Genomic DNA, 23,783 nt, shown 5'->3' with positions numbered 1-23,783 from the left:
CCATGAAAATAAGAGCTGAGTATGACAGACTAAATACTAAAGGCATCTCTGACCTACTAACTTTTATACAACTGCTACTTCACGGTTTTTTTAAAATAATATTTTATAACAATTAATGGCTTTGTGTATAATTAACAGCACCAGTAAATAAAATATATAAATTTACAAATATAACTTTTTACACTTTACTTCTAAACATTACTGAATTATAAGAGAAAAAGTTAGATTCCAACACATATTTGTTCCTCTGACTCATTTTCTACAACAGTGACTACTGTAATTCCCTTTGGTCCCACACACTCACACACACACACACACACAGCCTCTTTCTTTGGATATTTAATCAAAGAACAATGTGTGTCAATTAACATTTATGGAGTGTGAACTCTCTGTAGGCCATTATCCTACATGTCCCATGGAGAAAAAGGAGACATCAATGAGTTTGCCCAGAACTGAGAAATGTGTAAGACAAGAGGAAATGGGTGTAAATGCGGAAAGATGCTCATTCATGATGGAGGGGCTAGATGACTAGAAACAGTACTATTTACGCGCCCCACTGATACACTGACCAAGTGCAGAATTTCTTTCCATTAAGTATATAATTGTCACTGAAAATCCTTCAAAATAATGTAAAACAAAGATAATGAGCATTTGGCATTGATGTGAGACAAACTGACTATAATCCCTGCCCTTGCTCATCTGACAAAATTGTGTTGCCCAAGCTCAACTGACATCATTCCGGTAAAGTACTTAATGAGCTATAAACCAAAATGTGAAAAATACTGTTAAGTAGTTAATAGTATATATAAGAGAAGCTCTGGATTGTGTGTTATCACTCTGTGCTATTTAATTACAAGCCTTAGCAGAATGACTATTAGGTATCACCTGAAACACTATAATCTAACACTCAGGGGATGATGGTTTAGAGATGTTCTTTTACTAATAATTAGCACTGGTATTTAAACATTTCTGTGGTGTGATTGTCTTCAGGCTCTTAATTAACAGAGAGAAAACTACAATTAGAAATGAAAAGTGAAGTGTAATGTAGAAAACATCACTAACCCTATTAGATAATTATATTATAGTATCTCTGGAAATTGTGGTGAAACCATTTTACAGCTTGAAGAAGGGGAAATAGAGCTATGCTTACATGTTTTCAAATAAATGTTTTGATAGAATTATTTTTGTGTCATTTCAAAATTAATAAAGAAAAAAAAAGAAAAACAATTTAAACCACCAGACTTTCTAGTTACACCTGATTGATAGGAGACTATATGCATATATAATATTATTTTGATATATATGCATACATCAGTATTTCATAAATAGAATTCAGGGTTCAAAACCCTGGGCTTGCCTGGTCAAGGCACATATGGGAGTTGATGCTTCCTGCTCCTCCCTTCTCTCTCTCTCTCTCTCTCCTGTCTAAAATGAATAAATAAATAGAGTCTTTAAAAAATAAATAAATAGAATTCAGAATAAGTTTGAATAATTATTTTATACTATTTGTGTTTAAATAATTATAAAAATAATTCTTAAAGAAAGTCATATATATCCTTTTCAAAAAATAAAAATAATTTAGAAATTCCCTTTCTTAGTATAACACAGCTACAGGAAACGTAATTCAATCACTAGGTACCCAATCTTTTCTCCCACTTACTCTCATTAAAGGTCTAGAAAGTGAACATTTTCTTTAATAATAAAACTACAGTGGTACCTTGAGATACGAACAGACCAACATACAATTTTTTTTAAGATACGAGCTGTGACTCGGTCTGTACTTTTGTTCAAGATCCAAGTGAAATTCTGAGATACGAGTCGTGATTCGGGAAGCTGCCACTAGTTGGCACGTTGGCGCATGGTTCCAGTATTGGCAGTTTGAAGATATCAATTAAGTTCAGTTAATCTAGTGTGTTATTTAAGGTCACTGTTTTTTGTTGCTTTTCTGTATGAAGGATCTATCAATTGATGTTAGTGGGTATTAAAATCCCCTACTATTATTGTATTTCTGTCAATCTCTCCCTTTATGTCTATTAAAATCTGCTTTATATATTTTGGTGCTCCTATATTGGATGCATAAATATTTACAATGGTTATATCCTCTTGTTGGATTGCTTCCTTAATCATTATGTAGTGACATTTTAGTCCCTTACTATATAGACTTTGTTTTAAAGGCTATTTTGTGAGATATAAGTATTGCTACTCTACTGCAGTTTTTTTTTTTCATTTCCATTTGCATGAAATATTTCCCCCCATCCCTTCATTTCAGTTTATGTGTATCTTTTGTTCCGAAATCTGTCTCTTGTTTGATATACGAGTTGACTGACTTACGAGCTTGGTTACGGAATGAATTAAATTTGTATCTCAAGGTACCACTGTATTATACTAATCTAATATACTGACAATAAAGTTCATAAAGATTATATATGTGAAAAATTTCTCTACAATGAAGATGTTCTCTTCACCATCCAACACTCCATCAAGCTGCTCCCCATACTTATCCAATTCCAATCAATTGACATTGTCATAGAAACAGCAAATTAATTTTTAGTTTAAAAAATATAGTTAAGCGCTGGCTGGGTACCTCAGTTAGTTAGCTACTTGATATGCCAAGGTTGCAGGTTTGATCCCTGGTCAGGGCACATAAAAGAATCAACCAATGAATGCATAACTAAGTGAAACAACAAATTGTATCTCTCTAGCTCCCTCTCCCCTTTCACCTATCTCTCTAAAAATCAATAAATAATAATAAAAATGTAAAATCCCCTACTATTATATATAAGTAATTAAGAAATAGATAAATGAGTTAAAAATTATAACAAAATTCCATGTCAAAACTCCAGAACTATACTTTTTTTAGTTAACATTCTCTCTGTTAAAAGAATTATAGCCTAGTTTACAGGCTATTAGGATCATAAAGATCACTTACACTGTTATAAAAGAACTGGGATATCCATGAGAAAATTGTTCAGCCCTAGGTGATTGGCTCAAAGGTAGAGCTTCAGCCTACCATGTGGATGTCCTGGGTTCGATTGCTGGTCAGGGCACACAAGAGAAGCAACAATCCACTTCTCGACCCCCCTTCCCTCCCCCCTCTCTCTTCCCTTCCCATATTCATGGCTTGATTGGTTTGAGCGAGCTGGTGCTGGGCACAGAGGATGGCTCCATGGAGCCTCCGCCTCAGGTGATAAAAATAGCTCAGTTGCTGAGCAACAGCCCTAGATGGGCACAGCACAGCCAGTAAGGGGCATGCTGGGTGAATCCTGCTCAGGTCACATGTGGAAGCCTATCTCTCTGTCTCACATCCTCTCACTTAAAAAAAAAGAAAAAGAAAAAGAAAAAGTATTCAAATAATTTATGCAACTTTCTTTTTTTTGTTTAAAAAAAGTTCCAAATAAATTTATAAGACTCTCTTACTGAATCCCTGCATATTCTTCAAATATAAATCATTTCACTGTAAAATTCACAATTAAATAATATCATTAATATTAAAATTTTATTATATTGAATATTCGGCAAATAGCTGCATCTGATAAGGTACAGAAAAATGAAAATTATCTTCAAAATGTTCATAACTTCTATGTGACTGCACAAAACTGAACATGTGTTATGCAAAGTAGTGTTTTCAGGACATACAAGTGATTTTCAACAAAACTTCACAGCATCAAATGCAAACTACTTCTACATTGGCAGCATGGCAAACTCTGCGCTTTGAACAATCTTGAGACCCCAACCCATTAACTATTTCTCAGTACCTTTCTTAAATTCTTTCCAGAAGTCGCCTTTGGGACTAACAGATTTTGTTTCTGTACTTGTTAATTAGTGCTACAAATTCACTCTTTCAGTAGATATTTAGAAATGGCCAAATGTGATTGGGAAATATGTCTGAAATACCATTTTGGGTCAAGAGTTCCAAAATCACTGTAGATATTTTAGAAAAGTACCCTAATCTTACAGTAAATTATTTTAAGTAGAAAATTTAGTTCTCGCTCTATGTATGCATATGAAATGTAGTTTAGAAGTGCTTTCTTCAAAATAGCTGTACTTATTATATTCTTAATACATATTTTCCACTATGTTAAATGTTATCACATTAAAACACACATACAATGTATATATAAACATTTATATTATACATATATACATAATATATAAAATATGTATTATATATAATACAAATACATATATTTGTATTAATTGCTTCATATAACACTACCGGAATGATCTTAATTTTTGAGAAGAAGATATATAATGTTGTTAGAAGCCACAGACTTTTATATGAGGTTTTGAATCAAGTGTCATAATTCAGTTATCATTTTCCTTTCTATAAATGAAAGGACGAGAATATAGGTGTCATTTATGGTTTAAGAGTTTTATCATAATGTCATAGTGCAAACCTGAGAAAGGAAATTCTGAGCTTGTAAATTTCAGAACTTTACTAAGCTAACTGTTGGGAAGCCTAGCTTAGAGAAACCTCAGGTTGCCTCTCAGCTTCTTGAACCATACCAGTAAACTCTAGTTTCTAGCTATATGCTAGTGGAGCTAGTGTAAGTTAGGGTGAGGGGTCCGTGGAATTTACCTAGATAGGTCCTCCAGACACTTATGGTATATCTGGCTTAACTCACAACTGGCACAAATGATCACGTAATTTAAATATGATGCAACTTGTTCTTTGAAGGACCACAATAAATAAAGGAACAAAAAGAAGTTAGCATCTTTGAATCTACTTTGTTTGACTGAATGGAGCAGCAGATTTGTGCTCTAGTTATAGCCTCAACTTGAGCCTAAGCACTTATCAGGTAAATTTTATCTTCACTGGTATAATACGTAAGCTTAAAATTTGATGAATATGGTCGATCATTGAAGAATGTCTCCCATTAAGCCCTTACCACCCTTTACTCTCCTTGTTTTCTATACAAGTTGGCATTAGTTTTTAAATATTTTATTTATCCATTTTAGAGAAGAGAGGTGGAAAGAGAGAAATAGAGAGAGTGAGAAGGTGGGGGAGGAGCAGGAAGCATCAACTCCCCTATGCGCCTTGACCAGGCAAGCCCAGGGTTTCGAACCAGCGACCTCAGCATTCTATGCCAATGCTTTATCCACTGCGCCACCACAGATCAGGCTGGCATTTTCTTTTTCAGAAACATTAGTTTCTGACCAAAATTACCAAAGAAATCTTTTCAATTACTTTCTTAATTTTGCTTTGCTAAATAGAATTGAATCAGTCAATTAATATTTATTAAGGACCTAATTTATATCCTGGTTTTTCTCCATGCCTCAAAAAGTTAGAGCTATGAGAGCAATAATTGAGAAAATGATATTATCACTCATCATATGATTATTTGAATCCTGGTGGTTTCAATTACTATATATATAATTCACTCTATGCTACTATCAGATTATCTTAAAGCATGCCTGATATTTGATTATAAAATGCAAGTATTTAAAAGTATATACTTTGCAACAGCTTGTCAAAATTTTAAAAAGTGATCACGTAGACCCTAGGGGGAAATTATGTAACAGCTAGAGGAAAAAAATTTAGATCATACTTTATTTAACATGAATATCCTGTTGTCAAACTCATCAGTTAAAACATCCAGCATACAGGTACCTAAGTGACAAAGTTTTAATATTTTGCATTAACGTCTAACCCAATCCTCAGTTGTCATATTTGTTTGTTTATGTTTTTAACCAAATAGAGTCTTGGGGCTAATTAGAAAATGAATTGATTTCCTAGGAAGATCAGCGACTTTTTAATGTCAACCTGGCAATTAAGGCAAAAAATAGTTCATACATAGAATCCATGCCCCAAAATGTAGGCAGGTTCCGGAAAAAACTGACATGCACGATAAAAACACTGTTACATTTGGTTGTGATAGTTTTGTGAACATGTCCTTTGAAAAATGAAAAAATAACCTTGTTTGGAAATAGTATTGCTCCCTGCTTTTCATAAATTAATTATATCTGAACACAGCAGAACAATGAAAATTCAAAAGACTTTTGCTCACAACTGATGTCAATAGCACATCTGTCAGACAGCTTTTGAGGTCCTAAGTGACAGCACAGATTAATTTTAACCCATTCTTAAAAAGAAAAACAAAAGTTCTGTGAGCTTTTTATTTCTACCTCACTCGAAAAAGTCAAAATTTTAAATATATATATATAAGTTCCCCATAGGAGAAATTTTTTAAATGACTGAAAAAAATTAAAATAACATAAATGTCAAATATATTATTGTAAATCAGGGGTCCCCAAACTTTTTACACAGGGGGCCAGTTCACTGTCCCTCAGACCGTTGGAGGGCCGCCACATACAGTGCTCCTCTCACTGACCACCAATGAAAGAGGTGCCCCTTCCGGAAGTGCAGCGGGGGCCGGATAAATGGCCTCAGGGGGCCACGTGCGTCTGCGGGACACAGTTTGGGGATGCCTGTTGTAAATGCTATTGAAACCTTCCACATAATGTAAGTCTATGGGAAAAATACGTTGCAAGAACGATGTAAAGTCAGATTATAATCACTTTACATATATTATATGATTGCTTAGATTTTCCATTATTTCTGCAAACCTTGTGTTCTTATATTATTTGGACCAATGCAAGCAGGATTCACATTCAAATTAATTTCTCTACAACAGTTTGATCAAATATTCTACCATATCCCATTTCCTTTGATCAGACTCAAAGTTGAATTTCCTCTAATAATTTCCTTAGCATTAAAAAAGAATAATAAAAAGTTCAAAAGCTCACTTTAATTTAAATTTGCATTCAGGAAGTGCTTGTCTGATAAAATTCAGCTGATAAATATGAACCTATGTGTTTATCAAATCCCTAAGAAGATTATCGGAATCAACTCCGTGTAATTACCATTCACCATCTGTTCCACCAGGGCCTGAGCTGATCTCCTGGCATCTTGTAGTTTTCTGAACTTCTCGGCTTTTTCTCGCTCTATGGCCTGCAGCATGAGAGCAAAGGTGAGCATTTCAGTACAAGGATTTGTAGGCTACACAGCAATTATACTTCTACTTGCCCTTTCAAGCTTTCAGATTTTCCCCTCTGTCAGTTTATCATGTGAATCTAAAGATTTGTTCTCAAGTTTCTTAGCACCAGAAGCATCAAAATGTCAATGAAAGCAAAAGCCATTTTTATACTGAATCGCTACTATTTCTAATGAGATTTCTACCCGTAACTCTTGTTTATGGAATAGTTTTTGAGGCATTATCATGAAAGACTGCAAAAAAAGGGGGAAAAAGCAGCAGCAAAGGCAAATTACAACAAACAATGAAAAGATTAAGTGTCAGGCAATAAAAATGGAATTTGTCTTTAAAATATACACCCCTGAAATTACTCCTCATGACAAAAGAATATATTCTGTAATAAAAGTCAAAGAGAAAATCCAGTAAGTATATACAATGGGAAAAAGTATACTAGCATGACTAATTTAGAAGAACACATTTATCTAAGCACAAAAATGCGAGTTAACTTATCTCTAAATTGGCAAAGTATTCCCATTTATAGGGAAATAAATTCAGTTTCAAAAGTTCTTTTTTAAATTTCTTCGTTCATTTCTCCCATCCAGAGATAACTTTTGAATAACAAAACCCCATTGAAATGAAACCAAACCAGTATTTGATACTGTTGAGCTTAGCTAATAATGTACTACAGAGACGTACATTTTAAACGATGATTCAGAACTATATTAATATGGTCATTAAAAATATGTAACTATAGCAATATATATGTCCAAAAACATACCTACCCATTGAGAAAAAGCAAGTTATAATGAAATTAACATATAGTAATAGCAATACTTCTGGGATTAACGATGTTATCCAAACATTTCTCTTGTGGTAAAAGGCTATTCTATGTTAGACAATTTTTCAAAAATTTATTTAGATTCATTTAAACAAATATTTCAAGGTATAATATTGGAGTACACACAAATGGAAGAACTTATAATAGATCTATGCATACTCTCATTATCCAGTTGAACACTCTGTAAGGGTGAAAACATTCTATATCTGCATGGTCCAATACAACAGCCGCAAGCCACATCTGGATGTGGAGCGCATGAAACATGGCAAAGGTAACTATGGAAGTTAATTTTAAATTTACTTTTATTTATTACATTTAAAAAGCCACATGTGTCGAGTGTCAATTTTATAGTATGGACCTAGTGTCCTCCATTTGAAAGTAAATAGTTAAAGATAGACAGGAGATAAATAGATAGTCATAAATATAGATATAAGTAATATGGCAACATTAGGAATACATACATTCAGAGACCTAACTATTTACCAAGCAATTATTTTCAGTATTTGAAAAGATTCTCCAATTTAAAGAAGAACCGCAATTACATATAGGCTTTTAAAACATTTTTTTTTTAAGTTTCATGAACTAGGATTATTGGATTCAAGGTCAAGAATGCAAAAAGCTCAAGAGCTGATAGACAATACAATGTATCCAATCAGGAAAAAATGTAATACACAATAAATATACTCATTAAAATTTAGCAAAATAAATGACAAGTGAAATTAAACATTATAGAGTAACAGTCTTTTCAAAAGTACGTCTAGCTTAACTAGAAAATATCCATTGTACACTATGCTGTCAAGCACAGCAAATAAAAACTCAGACCCACAACCTGCAAAGGTAACAGACTCACATTGATTGATATCCTGGATTCTACTTGAAAATTTCAAGGCACACCCACAGTGGTGTCTGGGGATTCCATGTACCCGATCCCATACCAATTCACAGGTGAACTTTCTGGCCCATCTTGAAAGTCATTTTCACACAGAAATTACTGAATTGTTTACACAGGCATGTGGACAACCATGGAAGGTTCCAACTTGGTAGCTGAACTGATAAGTCCATGAGAATAAAATAGCCACAACATATTATTCATGGTTAGAACCTAGGTGAAGCTACCAAATTCATAATTTCTTAATTTCCAACCTCTGTCTTGTAAACTCTCTGTCCTGAGCAGCTTAGTGGCATGTCTGATTTCCAGTACTTTAAATTGGTTCTCCAGTAAATGGTAAATTCTATTTCTAAAGGACTCAGAGCACTTTAGAAAGAGTAAGCACATTCTAACTAAAAATATAATATTCTCAACTATCAAGGATGACAGGAAAATTTGGGTGTCCAAAATTTCAACTCTATCATAAAATATAGAGAAATAAAAGAGACAGAAAAAAGAAAAACACACTGTAACAAAAAAACAATAAAAACAATGACTAAACTGCTGTTCTTTGAGTTTTAGACTTATCTTTTCCTATTAGAGTTGTTTCTATTTTATTCACACTGAGGTTTTTAACATGAAATTATATAGAGTAGAATCAGAAAAGCATGTTGTCTTCATAAATGATGAAAATAAAGTATTAATGGCCTTCTAAATGTCATGATCATAATCTCTTTATTCTAAGAATTTAATGGATTAATCAATTTGTATTACCAACAGACAGACTTGCGACTGAATATATCAGGGTAACATTAAAATATAAAGAACTGGTTTGGTTAACCACATTATTCCAGTAATTCTAATGTAAATAGCAACAATAACCACTACAACAAAACAATAATCCACAAAGTTGGAATTATTGCTCTCCCAACTTAACAAAAGAAGAAAGTGAGGTAACAGAGGATTGTGAATATTTAAAAACAGTGACATAACCATGATAAAAATGAAGTTTCTTATCCTGTCTACCAAATTACAGTTTATGTCTTTTTTTCATATGCACGTCACAATAACTGTCAGATAGATGGAAGCAGCATTATGTTATCCTAGTTTACACAAGAAAAAACAGCATCAATGAGATTGTCATCTCCCCAAGATCTAAGAAGTAGCAAGTTTTCAATACCATTTAGATCACCTATTTAAATGTTCAGCTCTCTTTCAAACATACTCTGCTGCTTTGAGTAGTATTTCAGTGGAAATTAATCAAATAGATTTGAACATATCTGGCTACAACTCATAGCAAAGGTGACTTGATGGTTTGAATGCAGTCAGGAGGAATACTCAAAATATTTAACCATTATTGTATCATGGGTACCAAATCAGAAGGAATGCCTGGTGACTTAGAATGGACACTGCCAATCTATAAGCTGATTGGCAGCTCTGTGTATAGTTCAATTACTGTCCGCCATTGCCAGATGTGTGTTATAGACAAACTGAGTAACTGGTACACAAATTGAGACCAGACCCCAGGAAGCAGCAGCTACAGGCCTTTCTACACAGTTGTCAATGTTTAGATGATAGGGAGTTCTGTTAAGTAACATCACTTTAAAGACAGTGAAGAGTCCAAAAAACATTTTATTTCAGACACAGCTGGAGCTGGTTGATTTCAAATGAGACCACGTAGGGTAAGCAAGGAGACATCCGAGAGGATAATGAAAAGTTTGGGAGCCCCACTGTTCTCAGTTGCTCTGAATTCTGTCTCCAGTGCTCACCACCCGTTTGACATTTACAAAGTGATCCGACCTTTCTGAGCCTCGATATAGTCTATGTAAAATAATAATATAGACATCTGCCCTCCAGGGATTCTGAGAAGAGAGGAAGCTCTTCATATAATTTATTCCCCAGCTAGGCCTGCTTCTCCTTCCTGTTTATATCCTCTTCATATAATTTGGGACAATTTTTGTAGTAAAATGGGAAGCTAGAAATAACTGAGCTGTGACAAATGGAACAACACAAACTGAGAATGTCCCAGACAAACTAGCACATGTGGTCCTTCTGTGAAAGACGATCTCGATAATCTTCAAAACAAGGTAAGGAAAAACTAGCACCAGGTGGAATAGAGCATCTTGCTGACAGAAATGTGTGAGAAGTTTCCAAAAAAAACAACATGCAAAGAGTGTTGAAGAAGTTGAAAAAAAAAAACCATCACTGAAACCTTTTTTCCTGAATCTGACCATACGTGCATTTGTTCTCAAATGAAATATATGAAGTTCTGTTTTAAAATTGGTCTGATTAGTAGTTCCTAACACTTCTGTATTCTCTCAAAGATATATCATAAAACTACAGAAAAAATAAAAATTATACAACCACCAAAAACTAAATCTGGAGAGAAATAAGGTTCTGGAAAAGGGAAGGCATATTCTTTATTCTAAAGAAATGTGTGGTCTGACCAGGCGGTGGCACAGTGGATAGAGCATAAGACTTGGATGCAGAGGACCCAGGTTCAAAACCCCAAGGTAGCTTACTTGAGCGTGGGCTCACCAGCTTGCGCACAGGGTTGCTGGCTTGAGCACGGGATCATAGACATGACCGCAAGGTCGCTGACTTGAGCAAGGGGTCACTCGCTCTGCTGTAGCCTCATCCTCCAGTCAAGGCACATATGAGAATGCAATCAATGAACAACTAAGGAGCTGCAATGAAGAACTGATGCTTCTCATCTCTCTCCCTTCCTGTGTCTGTCTGTCCCTCTCTGACTTTCTCTCTTTGTCTAAAAATAAATAGAAAGAAAGAAAGAAAGAAAGAAAGAAAGAAAGAGAAAGGAAGGAAGGAAGGAAGGAAGGAAGGAAGGAAGGAAGGAAGGAAGGAAGGAAGGAAGGAAGGAAGGAAGGAAGGAAGGAAAGAAAAGAAAAGAAAAGAAAGAGAGAGAATCGTGTGACACCAAGGAGAAAAATTGGCCATCCACACGTCTACCTTGCTAAGTAAAAACTGGTCCCATTACAAAGGAGGAAAAACTATCCCTCACATCTGTTCCCCCAGCTCCATCAAAACTGCTATTATAAATGTCCCCATTAGCCTCTACGCTATTATATTCAACAGCTGATTCTCAGGCACTGGCTTATTTAACATACTTTAACTCTGAGGGTACATCCTAGAAATATTTCTTAATTTGGCTTCCTAGCTAGAAGCACAGAGAATTTTTCTTCTACCTCAAAAACTGCCTTACTCTATCTCCTCTACTGGCTCCTCATTTCAATGAACTCTAAGTCTCGTGTCCAAGGGTGTGATGTGTATTTCCGTTTGTTCAGACTAAAATTGTACAATCCTCTCTGACTCTTCTCCGTCTCTCTAACCCCGCGTTCAATTCTTCAGAAAATCCTGTTGGCTCTAACCTCAAAACACATCCATGAGGCAACCATTGCTGTGCTCACTGCTACACTAGTCAAAAGACCCCATCATCTCTCAGGGTTCTCGATGTTTCAACATAATCTACTAAATGGGGATTCTACTTCTATCTTTGTGCCCTGATGATATATTCTTAACACAGCAAAGCAAGTTAGACACAATACTTACTGGTCAGCTCAATTCTCCGATAACCTCCCTTCTCACTCTGAGGAAAAGCCCAAATTCTAACCACGGCCCCAGCTGACTGTACCTGTCTACCCTCCCTGACCTCTTCTCCTGCTGCTGAGCACCTTGATTACATAGCTCCTGGCAATTTCTGTTGTCCTCCAACACTGCAGGCACGCTCCTGTCTCAGGATTCTGCATTTACTCCTCCTCTGGCTAAAATACTCCTACCTCGCATATCCTAAAATAAAGTCCTCACTGTTTAGATCTTTACTTAAACATCTCTCTTTCTCAGCTAGGCCTGCTTCACCTTCCACTCCACTAATCTACACAACACTTCCTAGCCCTCATGCCTCCTTTAATTTTATATTTGGCATTGGTCAATAACACTCTACGTGTTCTATGTATTAATCTTGCTTAATGTTCATCTTCTCCACCGGAATACAAACTGTGTAATGTCTAGTATTTTCATGGATTTCTTTTTCTTTATTTCAAAATTAAATTTAATGGGGTGACATTGATCAATAATAGTATTTTCATGGCCTGACCAGGTGGTGGCACAATGATTAGTACATTGGCCTGGGACGCAGAGGACCCAGGTTCAAAACCCTGTGGTCACCAACTTGAGCACAGACTCAGCCAGCTTGAGCATGGGGTTGCTGGCTTGAGCACCGGATCATAGACATGACCCCATGGTCACTGGCTGGGGCTCAAGGTTGCTGGCTTGAAGCCCAAGGTTGCTGGCTTGAGCAAGGAATTACTAGCTCAGCTGGAGCCCCCTGATCAAGGGAAATATGATAAAGCAATCAATGAACAATTAAGGTGCCGCAACTATGAGTTGATGCTTCTTGTCTCTCTCCCTTCCTGTCTGTCTTTTCCTGCTTGTCTCTCTCTTTCTCCTTCACTTGAAAAAAAGAGTATTCTCAAGTATTTCTTTCTTCACACTATGTCCAGTGCCTAGAACAGAGCCTGGTACATAGTAGATGCACAGTAAGGTGAGATCTATTATAGCATAATGCCTCCATATGCACCATTATATTCTCTTCCACCCACAGTTAAAATGCTTTACAAAGCTGTAATGCATGAAAAATCCTGGTAGCTATATATACAGTGCTCACAGAAGCAGCCCATGAGGTTGGGGCCTGCAAGCTCTGTAAAGATGGATTAAATAACAGTCTTCTAAAAACTACACCGTCATTTAGGAGTTGAGCACATCAAACAGGACTTTTATAACGTGTTGATAGCAGTAATAACAATTACCCAAATAGAAAACAAATAGTACCATATAAAATTCATTAAGTCAACCTTAATAAAATCTTACCTTGGTAGAAGAGAAAAGAAAGTGGAGAAAATGACATTATAGAAAAATGAAAAAAATAATAGTGAACAAATTAGAGAGAGTATAAACTATCCTGAACCAAAGACATAGGAATGATCCTTGGCCATGGTACTAACCAGCATTCCTTTGACTCAATTAGTAGATAAACAAATATTCCCACTTGGCTAGTAGAAAATATTATATTTTAAAGCACATTAATGAAGTCGGTCCTGCATTTTCAGATTGTGCAAAATCTTTGGCTATGCTTACATATCAGAATGCTTCGTTATCACTAGCGTATAACATTTTATTGGTCTCAGAAATTTAATGTTTATTTTTTTCTGAGGTATCTTTCAAATATGTATTTAAGCATCTTCACTGTCCTTCTTCCATGGCTCTGATTCCTATTTATTTTACATTCATGTAATCTCTCAATCTCTCTCGCCATTTACATTTTTTTGACGGAGACAGAGTCAGAGAGAGGGACAGATAAGGACAGACAGGAAGGGAGAGAGATGAGAAGCACCAATTCTTCATTGCAACTCCTTAGTTGTTCATTGATTACTTTCTCATGTGTGCCTTGAATGGGGAGGGTTGTACAGTAGAGCGAATGACCCCTTGCTGAAGTCAGCAACCTTGGGCTTCAAGTCAGGAAACTTTGGGCTGAAGCCAGCAACCATGGTATCATGTCTATGATCCCATGCTCAAGTCAGCAAACCCCGTGCTCAAGCTGGTGAGCCGCCACTCAAGCCAGATGAGCCAAACCTAGATCCTCTGCGTCCCAGTCTGACACTCTATCCAGTGTGCCACTGCCTGGTCAGGCCATTTACATTTATGTATATTAACTCTTCCCTTTGTTTTCACGTTCAAGGGTGTCATCTGAATGCTCTTCAACCAGGACATCCCTTTTCTTCTGTACAGTTCACCTTCAATGTTAATTTAAACATCTACATTCGGGTTTCAGTCCTATCTCTTATACAGAAAGTTCATTCATGAAAGGTACCAATTTTTTTCTTGCCAAGATACAACACTTCTTACAGCACTAAGTACCAATAACTAAAAATACCTCTTTGAAATTGCCTTCATCATGCAGACATCTCTGCCCTAGATAGTATTATATTTTTCTGATCCTTGTGTTCAGAAAACTCACCCAGCTTTCCTGTCTACATTTGCCTATAGATCTGTTTTATTGCATATGCATATGTGGCTCTACATACACACATATAATATTTTTACTCTAAAAGTATATCTATTTCATAATAGAACACATTTTGAAATTATGTTTATCAACGCGGAGAATATTCAACACTTTACTCAATATATATTCAATATAACATCATATGTTTAGAAGACACTGCTCAGATTGTAAATTATGTACTACATATAATTTCAAGTAAAAAATAGAGCAGCTAAATAAAGGCACCAATGAACCACTCCATGAGGAATGTATTGTTAATTTTAAAATGCATTCTGGGCTGGCCCTGGCCAGTTGGCTCAGTGGTAGAGTGTTGGCCTGGCGTGCAGGAGTCCTGGGTTTGATTCCCGGCCAGGGCACACAGGAGAAGCGCCCATCTGCTTCTCCACCCCTCCCCCTCTCCTTCCTCTCTGTCTCTCTCTTCCCCTCCTGCAGCCAGGGCTCCATTGGAGCAGGGTTTGCCCGGGCGCTGAGGATGGCTCTGTGGCCTCTGCCTCAGGCACTGGAATGGCTCTGATTGCGGCAGAGTGATGCCCCAAGATGGGCAGAGCGTCGTCCCCTGGTGGGCGTGCCGGGTGGATCCCGGTCGGGCGCATGTGGGAGTCTGTCCGACTGCCTCCCGGTTTCCAACTTCGAAAAAATACAAAAAAAAAAAATGCATTCTGGGCTCATGAAAATCCTTAGAGATCATCAGGAAATTATTAATTCTACATTGTGTACCTTCAAGTGAAAAATAAAAGGCAATTGAGTTGCATAATAATATAAAGAAAAAAAATAATTAACTTTCAAGTAAAGTATACAGAAAAGAGACGTTTCCTAATTCTTTAATAAGTTGATTAAAAACACTCTATAACCTCTCTTTCTCCTTCTTTATCAGCATCTCTTAAAAGCCTCTTCTTTTCATGAGATCTTCTCTAATTAATAGAAAAGTAAGTTCCAGATTCCCTAGAGTCCTACCCTGAATTTAGAAGCAATTAGTTTTCTATTCATTTAACATTCTATAATGGAATTTTGCCCTTTGACAGAAAAAGTAATTTATTCACTCGAATGTTTATTTAGAAGTTGTTAAATTCCTCATAGCAGACCTTGACTTAAAAGGAGCCTGCAGAACTGAAACACAATCACTTCTTTATAGAGTCAAACGTTAACTGTGTTAAGTACCAGGCACTATATTAATTAGGCATTGCAATACTAAAACCCAACTAAACTTAAGAAAAAGAAAGAAAAGAAAAAAGGAAAGGAAAAGAAAGGAAAGGAAAGGAAAGGAAAGGAAAGGAAAGAAGGGGAGGGAAGGGAAGGGAAGGGAAGGGAAGGGAAGGGAAGGGAAGGGAAATAAATAGAAAAGAAATTAAACCCCGGCCCCTAATTTTCAGAAACCAAGAATCTAAGCAATATAACAATAGCCGGATATTAGTTTGGATAAGAAAACGGGACTTAATCATGGTAGTTGTTATGAAGGCAACATGAGACAATGACTTCGTCAGAGCCTTCCAGCCACAGGCCACCAGGAACAGGCCTGCAGATCAACAAAGTTAGGTGATTTACTTGTTGCAATGAGAGAGATGCTAGGAAACAGGAAACTAAGAGGGTATGTCTCTAAGAGAACAGAAAAAGAGTTTATAGACATTGGGGTTGTGAAGGTGATGCTGTGGTCCAGAAAGCAGGGCTGTGCCTTTCATTGGATGATGTAGGGAAGTGAGGGTAATGCTATGATTGGATATCTTTAATTTTTTTTTTTTATCTAGATGGCATGGAGACTGTAGAGAGAATAAAGCTATGATTAGCAAGGAAGCATAATCGGCCATTTTAGTGAAAGCTGGAGATATTTTGTCCCTTTGGGTAGTTTGGACAGTGCTATTATTTTTGCAGTATTGAGATACAGTCACAAAGCGGACATGTTTTCCTCTGGATCTGTCAGGATCATGAAGTGGCCTTGTCTGATGTTGGCATTGTAAGCTGTAGCTCATATCCAACAACAGAGCATCACAGACCAGCTGTAAGCTCTAGTGCAGCATCCAGTAACTCGCAGGCCTAACTGAAGTGCCAAGCTAGCTCCCGGGTATTAGCGCTCCTTTTTCTTTTCTCAAGTGCATATAACAGAGGCATAGCAGGATAATACTTTTCTTTCAATAAGTTCACTTTGGCAGAAGTGATCTGAAAATGTCTAAAAAATGTATTAGTAGCAGGGAATACCTGCTAGGGATTATCATTTTAAAGAGAAGTGATCCACCATGTAATTTTTAATGAGGGTTGTGGTGATGGGAAGAGAGAGAATTAGACAGTTTCAAGAGCTGGTAAAGGAGCAAGATTAATTGAACTTTTCAAAGGGTGGATTTGTGAATGGTAGTGAAAAATATACGTGACCTAGCGTAGCTATCAGGTTTCTGGATTGGGCTGTTGGAAGAGGGAAAGGAAAGAGAAGGATTAAATGAGAGTTAGGGAGATAATGAGGTTTAAGTTTTCAGGCAGACATTCAATTAAAGGTGTGCAATAAGCAATTAGATATATTAACCTGAAATTTAAGGGACACACACGAGCTAAAGGTACATATTTGTGGGTCATCAAAAAATGGACTGTGTTTGAATGGGAAGGAATGAGAATAATCCAGAGAAGAAGAAAAAAAAGGAAGAACTACAGAGACGGAACAACTGGCCAAAAATGTAAAAAAAAATACATAAAACAAATAATAAAAAAAGGTAACCAGCAGATAGTGGCATCCCACAAACCAAGGGAAGAAAGAATTTCATAAAAGATAAAGAGGTTCACAGAAAAGTGGAGCAAAATGAGGCACAAAAGTATTCATATGTGTCATAGGGGAGGAGAATTTTCTCAAGGATGGAAAAACAGACCGATTAAAGGCTGATGATAAAGACCCCAAACACAGACAGATTGAAGATATAACTGAGTGGGGCTACAGACAGTGAAGACATGAAGAACACACACACACACACACACACACACACACACACACACACACACTAGCCATGCCTAACCAAAGCACAGTCTGTTCCATGAAGGCAGAAGGGAACAGGGGGACTATATGAGCACAAACATAACTAATCTGTGAGGTATTATTTTAATCAAATCAAGAGGGAAAGTCATCAACTGTACATGGTGGGGAAATGCTTAGGAGAACCATAAAAAAGTCAAAATAATTGTGGAGAGAAATTGAGGATAAAATTTCCTAGGGAGGCAGGGAAATCACGGAGAAGTAGTGATGGCCGTTAACGTGTGCTATTTCAGAAATGAAATGACGCCTGCTAGTGAACCATCCAGAGCATAGCTGAGCAAGTGGGAAGCTAGACTGAGGATAAGTGGGAAACGGAAGCTCTGAAGACAGTGGGACAGGCCACCTGGCTGAGATGGGTAAGGATAAAGGCACAACGTGGGTGGCCAAGACTGTGACACTGAGTGAGAGATGGCCCCCAGGCATGAAACACAAAGGAACAGATTTTCTTCGGTAGAGAGTGGTACTCTCTGGAACTGGCCCTGGGAAGTAAGGCAAACTAGGCAGAGAAAAAGAGTGAGAAGAGAGAGCACAGAGATGAAGACACAGGGTTGGACAGATAGCTAAGAGGGAGAAGATAAAGTTGAATGAATTGGCTTGCAGATTCCACCAGAACCTGGCTAAAGGATAGGTGAAAAGTGAATCTGGCATGGGCGCCAATAAGCAGAGGTCCCAGAAAGACCCCAAGGCCTGTCGGCCTCAACAGCTGGTAGGAAGTTTCTCAAGAGCACATTGTACAGGTCCTATCTACTCAGACACCTTATCGTATCACCTTGTGGTCAGCAAGCTCGTTTTGTGTTTGAACTACTAACTTACATTATTGCTATGTGCTCAATTCAAGAAGTTGAGTAGCTAGACCTGTTCATCAGCTAGAGTCCAGGGGTCTCAAACTCACGGCCCGCGGGCTGCATGCGGCCCGCCGAACAATTTTGTGCAGCCCGCAGACTAATCCATGAAGTTCAAAATATTTTGGATAAAATTAAGTAAGCCTAGGGGCCTACTTGTATTTTTCATTTCTCTAGCATCCTAGCTAGATATTAGCTTAGGTAACAGCAGTTGTGATGTGAACGACAGTTTCTGGTCGTTTTGTGACACTGAGTAAACTGCATGTACGATTGTGCTTGTTGTACTGATTTTTTTTTTGTTTTCAACTGCAGTGAGAAAAGTGTTGCGTAACAGTTGCCTTTTGTAGACCTAGTGCAGCCCGCCGAACGGCTGTGACCTTGCTCTGTGGCCCACATGCTGAGTTGAGTTTGAGACCCCTGAGCTAGACAGTCTGAACTGTGGGGATATTAACAGAATGAGTGAAGGTGCTTCTAAATAAGGGGGACCAAGTCCCGACTGTGCTTGTCTGATTCTCAAATCATTACGCGTTTGCAAATGACCTGTGGATCCTGTTTAAATGTAAATTCTGATTCATTAAGTCTGAAATCCCAAATTCCCAACAAACTCACAGATTATGCCAATATTGGCTATCTAGGGGCCACAGTTTGAGTAGAAATGTCCCCTAGAATTCAACTTTTAAGTCAGTGCATGATGTTAATTATATGTATAGAGCACATGCTTAATGGAGAAGAACACATTATGTTAGGTTTAAAAGTATATAAAATTGAACTGATAATGTCCTAGGACACACTAATTGGCTGAAAGCATTTGAAAGTGAAGGCATAAAGTAAACAGAAAAGAAAGTACAATTTAGCTATTTTTAATGGGTGCCTAAAAATGAATTAATAGCACTCAAGTTCATAAAGCAGCCTCCCAGGTGTTCAAAATAACCTACATAAACTGACAGGTGAAGAGGTAAGAAAATTAATGTACACCAAAACTGTACATCCATCATCGTTATGTATTTCTCTCAAGGATTTTTAATACATATACATTATATTTAGCCTGAAGGAAATGTCGAAGTAAATCATTTTATGTCCTGTTTTAGTGGGCAATTAAGAATGATGTTATTTCAAAAAACGAGAGAGTAGAAGTTGATAAAGGTGACTCACGAGGCATTAGAAAACCACTCATACAATATTGTACACTTTTTCTTTGCACTTTTTGTCTGTCATTGCTGACACTATTGATTAAATGCAAATTACTTCTAGACAACCATACAATAACAGGAAATTTTTATTTCTGTATTCCTTAGATGCTGGGACTCAATTTTCCTACTTGATCAAAACTGTTTTCAGATGCAGAAATAAGATGATAGACAGTTAAGCAGATCAATTAAAAAATTAGCTAATAGGCCCTGGCTAGGGGACTCAGGAGTTAGAATGTCATCTCAGCACGCTGAGGTCACAGGTTCAATCCCCGGTCATAGTACACAGGAGACTAAACCAATGAGTGCAAAACTAAATTGAACAAAGAGAGCTGATGCCTCTATCTTTCATTCCCTCTCTTCCTTTCCTTCCTTTTTTTTTTTTTTTTTTTGTGACAGGAAGAGAGGGACAGACAGGAAGGGAGAGAGATGAAAAGCATCATCTCATAGTTGCAGCATTTTAGTTGTTCACTAATTGCTTCTCATATGTGCCTTGATTGGGGGGTTCTAGCTGAGTGAAAGGCCCCTTGCTCAAGCCAGCGACCTTGGGTTCAAGCCAGCGGCCAGGAGGTCATGTCTATGATCCTGCACCCAACTGGCAAACCCTTGCTCAAGCTGGATGAGCCCACAACTCAAGCTGATGACCTCAGGGTTTCGAACCTGGGTCCTCAGCGTCCCAGATCAATGCTCTATCCGCTGCACCACCACCTGGTCAGGTTCCCTCTTCCTCTTAAATCTATGGGAATTTTTTTTTTAACTAGCTAACAAAATGTCTGCCCCAAGAGCATTATACTGTCAGTTGTCAAATATGTCACATAAACCTCACAAAGTATTTAGAGGGCATGTTCACTAAGTAATCTTCAAGGCATAGAATTTCTCTAAAAGATCCTAAAAAAAAGATATACCTTCAAATAAGTATACTTTGATGAAGTAAGACATTTTGCTACTTTTCTACTATCTAGTACACATTATTCTTCAGTTTAATTTTCAAACTATATAAAATATTAACAATGTAATCATAGTTCTTATTTTTTGAAACTATTTATAACAGTATTATTATGTTGATCACAGACTATTGTATAAGGCTAATAATAAATTCAAAATAAATTTCTAATTTATAAATAACGAACTTTGAGAAATGTTGATGAAATCATCTCTTGTCCTCAAGCAGCCTAAAAATTTGATTATTCTTCCCGGAAGCTCTCTTTTTTGGTTCTCCAAAAGTTCTAACCCCACAGCAAGTATTAACTTGCTTCTGAGGTAGTGTTGTATTTGTAAAAATGGAATAGATTTTGTAATTCCTGAAGCCGACCTTCCTCTAGCTCAGCCTGCTTGGCATTTACAGTATTTGTTTCTTTAGCCTGCCCAGTGCAGAGTGGTGCCGGTGTCTGTTAGAGATTCTCTTACAGAGCACCGGCGTGCCTCAGAGATACGCGGGTTTGCTCGCACACTTCCACGATAAAGGGAGCTACAGGTAAACGGAGTCCTAATCTTTCTGCTGGTAGAGGACAGTCTTACCTTCTTCAATTTGTGAAAAGAAGAGTATCTGTGAAGTGCAATAAAGTGAAGTACGATAAAAATGATGCTTTATAAGTATCAAAAGTTGAAAACTCATAGCCCTGATAATGTTCTTAAAGATGAAGTAGCTTTTATTAAATTAATAAAAACCCCTATGGTGAAGGACAAAACTATAATGTCTCAGTAGGGAATAAAAACTTCCAAACAGTCCCGCCTGGCCTGTGGTGGTGCAGTGGATCAAGCGTCAACACGGAATGCTGCAGTCACGTTTGAAACCGCACGCTTGCCCAGTCAAGACACATATGAGAAGCAACTACACTATGAGTTGAAGCTTTCCGCTCTTCCCCACTTCGCTCTCTCTCCTCTCTCTAAAATCAACAAAGAAAATCTTAAAAGAAGAAACTTGCAAACCACCCCTTATCATAAATATATACTGAAAAATCCTGGACTTTTTCTAGTTATAGCAATGTTATACATAAACAGCTAGAGAATACTAAACTGTTACAATTTATAAAAAGTATTAATAACTATAAAGAATAACTTTTTGATGGCAGTGAAATCATAACAACTAAATCCTAAGCATATTATTTCTAAGGATCTATTCTGTTTTATTTTGCAAGTCCCAGCCTTGAGGTGATGGAAAAATACACGAACGGACATAAGTAAAAATTTCATGTCCTAAAATGGTTAATTTAAAGCTAAACAATATAAAACTTAAAGAAGGTTTATGAAAAGCATTCCTGGTCATTCACAGCAAAACCAGGGCTAAACCTTGGTTCTGCCTGATAACCAAAATACATTTTAAAGATATATTTAAAAGCATGATATATTGCTTTAATCTTTTCAACTCTAATACACTGCTCACAAAAACAAAGGGATATTCTATCACTTCATATTCATTTTGAAATATCCCCTAATTTTTGTGAGCAGTATAGAACCAGAGAGTACAAAGCATAGAATTTAAAAGCAACAAAACTTAGGAAAAATACATGAAAATTAATGCATAACCTACATTGACTTTTTCTTTAAGGTCTGAGAAGTTGCCCTCCTTCCGATAGATGGCAAATTCAGGACTCTGCAACACAGCTTCTGAACGAGTAATCCAACTATGAAGTTCAGTCATGTCAACATCCAACCTAAGACAGGAAAATATAAGGATCATTATTTCTTGATTATCTTTCTTCTAGATGAAAAAAAGGTAATATATCCACATTTAACATTCTACAGCTATCTGAGACTCCTGCTTGATGCCCAAGTAAGTTACTGTTAATGGCACTAATATTTCCCAAGTCAGGAAGACTCAAAATGTGCAGTCAGCTTTGACATAGTGTCATATGATCACGGAAGTCATTTTATTCATCTCAATGTAGCCATCACCTTGACTGAATCCCCTATAAGCCATTACTCAGCCTCTGCTTGAATGTTTGCACTGGTAGAGAAATTATTTCCCAAAATAAACCTCCTTCTTTTTGGAAAGCATTTAGAGCAAACAAAGCATTCCCTTCGGTGGCCCCCATTGAACCATACCTCTGCTGTTCATGCTCTTGTATAGTCTCCAACCTTCCTGACTCTGGATTTGGCCACGGGACTTACTACGGCAAATGGGATATTAGTAAGTGTAACACAAGAAAGAGCTTTGCAAGCACTTGCACCTTGGATCTTGTCCTTTGAGAGCACACAACAGGGGAATGCAACTGTTACGTAAGAATTCCGACAATCCTTTAAGGAAGTTCAGTCTAGCCAGGTGGAGAGACCATGTGAAAGAGCAAAAGGGACCAGGCATGTTAATAAAGCCTTCTTTGACCTATGAACCATTCCAAGTACCAGCTAAATATAACCAAATGAGTGCTACAACAGACACCTTTAGAGCTACGGGACCACCCAAAGAGCCCTGCCCACATTGCACAATTGTGAGATATGATAAATAACTTAAGACATTAAATTTGGGGGTGGGTTGTCATGCTGCCATAGGTATTTGATTATCTACCCTGATAGTCTATCTTTTACTGCAGAGCTCTACGGAGCTGACAGGAATAAATATTGACTCTCATCAAATGGCTCAGGTCTAGTTAAAGCAGAGATTGTAGGGGAGTCAGGGAAGGGTCGCAAGGCTGGAGGGTGTCTATGAATCATTTGAAATTCCAGGCACAGCTGTGAATGTGTGAGTGTGTTTCTCAAGAAAGAGCTTCTAGTTTTACCAGCATCTGGAAAGAATCTGTGAAAAGTGAATTTAGAGACCATCTAATCCAATCATTTATTTTTTTAAAAAAAAGGCAAACAAATAAGTCTCCAGAAAAATAAATGACATTTAATTTTCACAGAAAATGTGCAGAATAGAACAAAAATACCAATACAAGGTTTAGACACTGATAATGTACTTTAATTACCATTCTATATACCTCCCTTTCTGATATAACCCTCAAGTTGAGGGTCGTTTCTTTAAATCAACTAGAAGGTATAAGCCACTGGG

At 37.1% G+C, this 23,783-nt stretch overlaps 1 protein-coding gene across 4 annotated transcripts in view; it reads right to left on the bottom strand.

Moving 5' to 3' along the window:
• DMD (dystrophin) overlaps nucleotides 1-23,783 on the bottom strand; it is a 2,360,554-nt gene that overhangs the window by 1,539,894 nt on the left and 796,877 nt on the right. For all 4 annotated transcript variants that reach the window (XM_066250305.1, XM_066250306.1, XM_066250308.1 and 1 more), the window contains exons 18-19: nucleotides 22,326-22,449; nucleotides 6,865-6,952 (exon numbers count right to left, since the gene is read on the bottom strand). In XM_066250305.1, coding sequence (XP_066106402.1) covers nucleotides 6,865-6,952; nucleotides 22,326-22,449 — 212 coding nt within the window. The remainder of the gene's footprint in view (nucleotides 1-6,864; nucleotides 6,953-22,325; nucleotides 22,450-23,783) is intronic.

This window comes from Saccopteryx bilineata, chromosome X (genome assembly GCF_036850765.1).
Source record: "Saccopteryx bilineata isolate mSacBil1 chromosome X, mSacBil1_pri_phased_curated, whole genome shotgun sequence".
Lineage (NCBI taxonomy): Eukaryota > Metazoa > Chordata > Mammalia > Chiroptera > Emballonuridae > Saccopteryx > Saccopteryx bilineata.
This window is presented reverse-complemented; position numbering and strand designations above follow the sequence as displayed.